This window comes from Elephantulus edwardii, unplaced genomic scaffold, assembly GCF_000299155.1.
Source record: "Elephantulus edwardii isolate Elephantulus edwardi_28Jun2011 unplaced genomic scaffold, EleEdw1.0 scaffold00111, whole genome shotgun sequence".
Classification (NCBI taxonomy): Eukaryota; Metazoa; Chordata; class Mammalia; order Macroscelidea; family Macroscelididae; genus Elephantulus; species Elephantulus edwardii.
In genome coordinates, this window is record NW_006399861.1 from 9,616,202 (window position 1) to 9,623,769 (window position 7,568).

The window sequence follows — 7,568 nt, forward strand, 5'->3', positions numbered from 1 at the left end:
TTTACTATGTTGAAGAAATTCCCCTCTAATCCTATTTTGTTGAGTGCTTTAATCATGAAAGGGTGTTGGATTTTATCAAAGGCTTTTTCTGCGTCAATTGATAGGTGAATATGGACTTCTAGACTCCTAAACTGTGAAGGAATAAATTTTTGTCAAAGCCGTCCTCTTGTGGTGTATGTATATGTATATGCTGTATGTACAGCAGCACTAGATAACCATGGAGCTCTGGTGGCACAGCACATAGCACAGTGTACTGCTAACTTGAAGGACAAGTGTTCAAATCGACCATCCATTCTACAGATCGCCATCTCCTCCTCCTAAGATCTGCAGTCTGGGAAAATTGATGGAGGGCTGCTGTGAGCTGGAATTTACTTGATGGCACTGAGTGAGTGAATGAAGTGATCAAAAGGATGCTCCAAAATATGTTGCATTGTCAGTCAAAAGTTGAGCATGACCAGTGGCTTGAAACACCAGTGTCTCTTTAGGGAAGGAGAGGAAGTCTCCTCCTGTTAGATTTACATCTTTGGAAACCAGAGAGAGGGTGGGAGTCAGTTAAATGACAGTGAATTTGAGATAGTCAAGTCAGGGTCCTGACAGAAGTGAAGAATTTTGACACTGAAACAATCACTAAAGCTCTTGTAAGCTCAGCCTCAAGGAGTGAGTTCTTGGTAACCCAGGTCTCCCAGCAACACGCTGTCACCTTGTACACATCCCAGGCCTCTGTGTATCCATCCCACTTGCCTCAAACACACAGCGGTGACCCTCTTCCTCTTTTCTCAATCAGTGCCCAGTGAGGAGGGGTTCAGTGAATGAGTGAATGTTAGAAGGGCGCTCAGGCAGCCTCCTTTGGTGTGGAAAACATCTGGGATCACCTAGCTTGTTGTGGTCACACACATTCACACTTAGGACCAGTCACTGGCCACTTTTCTGTTTGTTGCTGGCTTTTCTTCTGGTTCTCTTCTTTTTGTTTTCCTTGTCAGAGAAAAGGGAATAATTAAACATTACTGCTTTCATTCAAGATCTTGGTGGTAGGGTGCCCTTCTTCTAGGAACCAGGTTCTATACTCAATCCTTGGACTCAAGAGCCAGTCAGGCAGAGCCTAGGCTTTGGTGCGAGCCAGGCAGCCAAGCAAACACTCCTCTCTCTCAACCAGCAAAGAACTAGAAGAGCAAGAACAGGCCTGGCAGAAAGGGGAGATGCAGAAGAACAAGCAAACCAATACAATCTTTCTCTATGTTCTACCTAAAGTCTTGTGGAGTGGAGGTCTGACAGAAGGTCCAGTGAAGGTAAAGGAAGGCTCCAGGATCCCAGAAGGAACATGAGCTATGATCTTTAATTGGAGGAGAGGATCAGTTTGAGAATTTGAGAAGGATCAATAACAGAGCAGCCCAGACAGCCCTGGGGTGAGATGAGCTGGATCAGCTGGCAGAAAAGCAGGGAAACTGGATCAAATATGGGGGAAGAGCAGAGGTTCAAGAGGACATCCTACAGGGAGCGAGTGAGGCCAAGAAGGAGGGGGGAAGTCTGCCTCTAAGCACTGGGTAGGTTGGTCTTAGCACTCTCTATCTCTCCTCCTCTCCCCCTAAGTGACATTTAAAACCCCCAGCATAATGACCCTCCATCCACAATCCACAGACTCAGCAAGCCTAGCGTAGCAGATTGTGCTCTGGCCACCTGGCAGCTGCCCTAAAGCTTCTCTCATAGTACTTGACACTCAACCTGAAAAGACACTTCCCTAGTACCCCACACACTGTCAGAAATTATGCTTCTCTAGCAGCACTTCATAAAGCAAGAGATGATGTTCCTCTAGGTCTTAATGCACTGCCAGGGATGACGCATCTCTAGCTGTCCTCCACAAACTGGCTAGGATGACTTATCTCTAGCAGTCCTCCACACACTGTCAGGGAAGAAGCTTCCTTAGCAGTACTACATACACTAACAGGATTTCCCTAGCAGTCCTCCACACACTGCCAGAGAAGATGCTTCTCTAGTATTCCATAACTCCAGGAGTGACATTTCTCCAGCAGTACTCCATACACTAACAGGAATCATGGTTTTTCTTGAGCAAGACTCCACACTGCCAAGGACCTTTGAAGCACCTCCCTCATCAGGCTAGCCTTCTGGCTAGTTACTTGAAGGACTTCCCACATGAATGTTAGAATCATCTGCTGGCCTTGCATTTTCATGATTTACTTCTGTCCCCCACTCTGCCTCTATCCTCCAGAACACCATTTCCTTCACTTCTCCATAGTGACTTCATTGTTAAGGTGCCCAGCACAGGGCAGGTGCTTAGTGACAAGTTTCCCGGCTGGCACACAGTGCCTATTCCCTGAAGTGTGCTAGTGCACTCTGTGCCAGCACAGAAAGCTCTCTGGAAGGGGAGAATCCCAGGCATCTGAGAATACTTTCTGAAGGAGCAGAAGCTTAGCAATACATTAGGGAAAATACGATGACATCACATCTTCGCTAGTTGCTCTACCATGGATCGTCTGCTGGGAAAACCGGTTAAAGTTCTTAGCTAAAGCATATCTGGGTCACCCCTGTGGCCCTCACAACTGAGGAACATGTTCCTATGATTTTTGTCAATTGCTGAACTAAGTAAAAATGTACTCTGAGCCATAATCTAGTATTAACTCTCTACCTGTTGATGACATAGTGGGAAGGAGCTGCACTGCCAAATGCAATGGTTCAAATCCATCTGCTGCTCTAAGGGAGTAAGATGGGCAATCTCCTTTTGTGTTTACAGCTTCTGAAAACCTGCTGAAGATCAGCTGAGTCTGCTATGACTTGACAGCAACTGAACAAGTTACATAATATAGGGGTAAAAACTGTTATCCAACATTAACATTGAGGACTAGGGGAGACTGACCTTGACTTGTAGGGTTGGAGGGCAGGCATGTGATCATCTGGCTTCTCCCAGTTCTCTCAAGTGCTCAACTCTTTACTCTGCAGTTTGCCTGATGCATTGCTGACCCACTTCCTGGGTTTCCCAGGCTTTGAATCACGAGGGAGGGGACTGCCCATCTCTCTCCCACCAATCTGCTGATGGAATCAAACTGAAGAGGTGAGCCTTTGGATTAATGAACAAATCCCCATGGACTAGGGCACCAGAGCCAACTCGGTTGACTGTGGTGGCCAATGGCAGTATTTCTGAGCATAGTGTTGGAGCTTGGCTTTTGGTCAGTCATGAAAAAAATCATGGGCAAGAACAGGAGACCACCCTCCCTGGCTGCTTCCTCTCTACCCAGGCACATAGGATTTAGACTGCCATTTGTTGACCTGATGGCTGTGTCAGGCCCTGGCCTGACCTGGAGGTGTCAAGGAACTCAGGTGAGTCTCTCCAGGCAGGACAGACTGCCAGCACTGGGCCTGGGTCCAGCTAGACTTTACCAAGCCTTCAGTTCTTCCTCAGACCACAGATGAAAGCTCACACTCTGAGAAACTAAAGCCACAATCTCGGCGTGAGACTCTGGAAGAGCTCAGCTTTCCAATGGGATGTGCCTGAGAGGCAGAACCAGCAGGCTGAACTCAATCCCGTGTTCCTCCACAGGCAGAACCAAGGACTGGAAGGGGCTTTGTGTATTACACCCCAAAAGGACTGTATGCATCAACCCTCCAGGGTACAGTCTCTAATAAAAATCATCACTGCTATGAGAATCAATAATCCACCAAATGTAGAACCCAACTTTTTCCTCTCACTGATGCTCAGTCAGCCTCCCAGGGAGTTCTAGAGGCAGTAAATGGCACAGGAGGAGTGAACTCCTGTCGGGCACTTATTCTCACTGCCATATTTGCACAAGAGCAAGGAAAGCCAGATACTGTGACTCAGTCACATCGGCAGAACTGGGGCCACAGCCGTGGGACAGGACAGTGGCTCTTCTTCCCAGAACATCAACCTACAGGCTCAGTGCACATGGCTGGTGCTGTGCACCCCATATTCAGTGCTATCTCCCTGCCGAGGCCCTAGGGAAGTGGCTTTTAACTCCCTTCTGAATGAGGCTTTCTATGGGTACAGAGATGACCAGCTAGGAGACAAAGGGTCAGGCTCAGGTTATGGTTGAAGCTTGGGGTTCAAGGACCACTGATGAGGACTGGGCCTTCTTGTGGAGGACAGAAGTCAACACCTGCTCAGGCTTCAGGCACCTTCATCAGTAAATACCACTGCTTACCTGGGTCCACCAGCCCCAGAGTGGAGTAAGACAGCCGGGTAGAAGTGGATTCAGGCATGGGAGAACCCAAGGTACAGAAATGCTCTTAATGTGTCATTCTGATTTTCCCCAGAACCTGGTATCCTTCTATTATTGATATCAGTTTAAACTATTAATTACTAAACAGGGAAGTAAGATTCTGATCCAAGAGCAGAGAAGGCTCACAAAATAGGCTCTACTTAAATTCTGCCCAGGCCTCCCCTATGATGTTCACAGTGACTGTAGGGAGGGCTTCCTGAGAGGAGCGTGATAAGGAAGAGAGCTCTATCCCAAGTGTAGTTTGTCCAATAGTGTGCAGGAGGCCTGAGGGCACAAGAGACACTGGGGAGTGATGGGTCCTTGTTCTTCTGGGAGTCTGGGGCCATGGTGAGACACCCAACCCTGAGATCTCCCAGTGGCAGCCATCTGGAACCTTTCTGTCTAAACAGATGAGGTCCCTCTCTACTCCTGCCATGCATGGAGAGTCAGGATGCTTTCCTCAAGCGGCCTGCTCCCCTTGGGCTGAGAGGACACACAAGCTGAATGACAATGCAGACAGATCTAAGGAGAACTTACTTTATGGATCAAGCCAAATACAGTGAAAAGTTATGACTAATTTTAAATCAAAATAAATAAATTGTATCTGTCACTATTAAGAGCCAAAGTGGTGACAGGCAACTGGCACGTGGCCATGCGCCACCCTCACGCCCCTCCCCTCTCACCCCTTGGACTTGCTTTGGCACAGCAAAGAAAAGAATGCATCAGAAAGTCCCAATTCTGTTAAAGGGAAATAAAGGAAAAAGCAAAAAAAGGGAGGTGAGGTCAAGGAGGAAAAAGGTGGAGATGTGAGCAGAAGACAGAGTTCTGGTGCTCCAGACTGGGGGCTTCAGAGCACTGTGAGATGCACACCCTGGCCTCCAGGCCCCTAGTCCACAGGTGGATATGCACAGCCCACACACAGACCACCAGAGCAGCCTGGCAAGGCTGCCCCTCTGCACCCTACTGTGTCTTCTGAGCAGACTTATCATTCTGCCTCTGTCCTCAGTTCATCTAGGAGTAGAAAGCCCAGTCAATGCTCAGCCCACCTCAGACATCCCTTTCACAATTGGCTAAACTCGTGGCTGTGTATATTCTTCTCTTTGGGGATGCTGAGGATGAGCCAGCAGACAAAGCTTTGAAGATACAGAAGTCCTTGGCTTGCCAGCTGGCCCAGGCTACCATCACATAGTGAGGCCCCAGCCTGCCTCCTTCATGCCCTAGAGGCCTCTACAGAGTGGGGAGCACCACAGTCCTGGGGGAAGACATCTGGCAAGGGAGGGCCAGGCAAGTCTTAGGGGACGAGAGCCCATGTCTTTGGGAGCAGGGGGTGTAGGTGCAGTGGGAAGAGGCTGGGCAGTGCTGAGGCACTATCTTTATGGAGAAGCATGGCAGTCACGGGCATGGAGAGGGGCTGGCAGCTCAGCTGGGGTCTATGCCAGGTTTTTGAAGGCATCCAGGTTGAAGGCTGTGTCCAAGAGGCGCTGCAGTTCTGTCAGGTGGGTCTTCTTGTTGCCAGTAGCTGGAGCAGCAGCCGGATCCCGGCCAGCATACCTGCAATGAACACCAAGAATGGAGCTAAGCAAAGCAGCATGGGCTTGCTCTGCTCCAGACGACTCTTGCTGCCCACCTGCATAGACTCCTGGGCAGCAGAGGCTTACCAGACGGGCCGGGCACGGCTGATGGTGGTCCGCAGCCGGGGTTTCACATAGTCATAGTAGCCCTGGTTCTTGTGCTCCTCCTGGCACCAGGCCAACTCAGCATTGGGGTACTTCTGCACCTCTTTCAGCAAGAGGTCGAAAGGGAATGGGGAGAGCTGCAGGAAAGCAAGGTGGCTGAGTCAAGTGGGTGACAGCAGAGGCCAGCAGGCAGAGGGGACAAGGGAGCAGGACCTGGGCTCAGAAGGGGACAGCTCTCCATGGCCGTCCCAGACTGGCAGCCTTTTACCAGAACAGAGTGGGGTGACTGGGCAGGGAGATGTGGCTAGTACAGGCCTAGGCCGCCTGGCTCACCTGCTCAATTCTCGTGATGGCCACCTCCTCAGCCATGTTACGTGCTGTTCGCTCCCGGGTGAGGTCATAGTACACCTTGCCAGTACAGAATAGAAGTCTCTTGACATTTTCTGGGTTCTGAGAGGCAGGACCATTTTCTGGGATCACTCGTTGGAAATGTGTTCCTAGAAGACAGTCCACATAGCCAGCTGGGCCTCCAGGACACTGGCTTGGGAGCCCTTACAGTCCACCATGCCCATAGCCTCCATTCTGCCACGGTGCTGCAGGCTGTGCACTCAGCAGAACTGTGTAGCCAGGCACCAGTCCTTCCCAGGGTTAGAGGGCAGGACAACACCCCACTCAGTGCTTCAACTGCTTAATTTAAACTAGCATCTAAAATTCATTCAGACAAAAAGAGAGCTACCAAAAAGCACCCCATCTGTAACACAAACAGCGAATGAGTTCTATGAGTTCTACCACTCATCTCCCAACCAACCTAGTGTTTGAAAACAACGTTTCAGACCTCAGGGTTAATCTGCATACATACGTCATAGTTTATTAAGACAACTTCAACACAGCCAGAGCAACTACTGAGGTTCACTCAACTTCTCTATGGCAATCCAGGAAAACCTGGGCAAAACAATGGGGTTAACAGGAATCTAAAGGCAAAGACTCCAAAGGAGAACGGAAGGGGATAATGCGAACCATGTAGGCCTCGCTGGCCCACTGTTCCCAGACCTGAATGCCCAGGCTACAATCTGAAGCCCTCGTCTGCTGACAGTTGGGGTGCTGTGTTATGAGCACACCTGCTTTTCACATCTGCACCTTGGGAATGAGTGGGCAGGTACCACGTGTGCATGGTGGCCCTTGCACGCCACAGGACTATAACCCAGCAGAGCTGCCATGGATTACTGCGCTGAGGGTGACACACAGCACCAGGGACTCTCAATCTCAGCGTGAACCTCCCTCAAAAAGAACCCTGGGGAATATACACAGGTGTTTAAGCACTGGTCACTGAGGGTGGCGGGCTCCTTGTGCAGGGGACTAAGATCAGCTGTTCTATTCCCATTGCTCAGACAGGGCAAAACAAAGAAAATGAGAAGGCTCCCTATAGCAGCCGCTTAGAGCCCAACAAAAGCATCACCATCTCATGGGACACCAGGCTTACGCCACATTCCATATATACCTGGAAGCATCTCGTCAAAGCTTGTTCTGGCTTCAGGGTGACGGAGGAGGGACTTTGGAGTGAAGATGATTAACTGAAATGGAGAACAGATAGGCAGGGTCCTAAAGATTCCAGAAGGTTGGCTAAATGCAAGAGATTTCCAAGCCTAAACCTCCTTCCATCTTTAGT

General features: G+C 49.7%; 1 protein-coding gene and 1 pseudogene across 1 annotated transcript in view; both read right to left on the reverse strand.

The window, feature by feature from the left end:
• LOC102877554 overlaps nucleotides 1–4,227 on the reverse strand; it is a 14,007-nt pseudogene extending 9,780 nt beyond the window's left edge.
• Nucleotides 4,228–5,656: 1,429 nt separating this feature from the next.
• OGDH (oxoglutarate (alpha-ketoglutarate) dehydrogenase (lipoamide)) overlaps nucleotides 5,657–7,568 on the reverse strand; it is a 140,153-nt gene continuing 138,241 nt past the window's right edge. The window contains exons 20-23 of the mRNA XM_006892168.1: nucleotides 7,401–7,473; nucleotides 6,236–6,399; nucleotides 5,885–6,039; nucleotides 5,657–5,777 (exon numbers count right to left, since the gene is read on the reverse strand). Of these exons, the coding sequence (XP_006892230.1) occupies nucleotides 5,657–5,777; nucleotides 5,885–6,039; nucleotides 6,236–6,399; nucleotides 7,401–7,473 (513 nt within the window). The remainder of the gene's footprint in view (nucleotides 5,778–5,884; nucleotides 6,040–6,235; nucleotides 6,400–7,400; nucleotides 7,474–7,568) is intronic.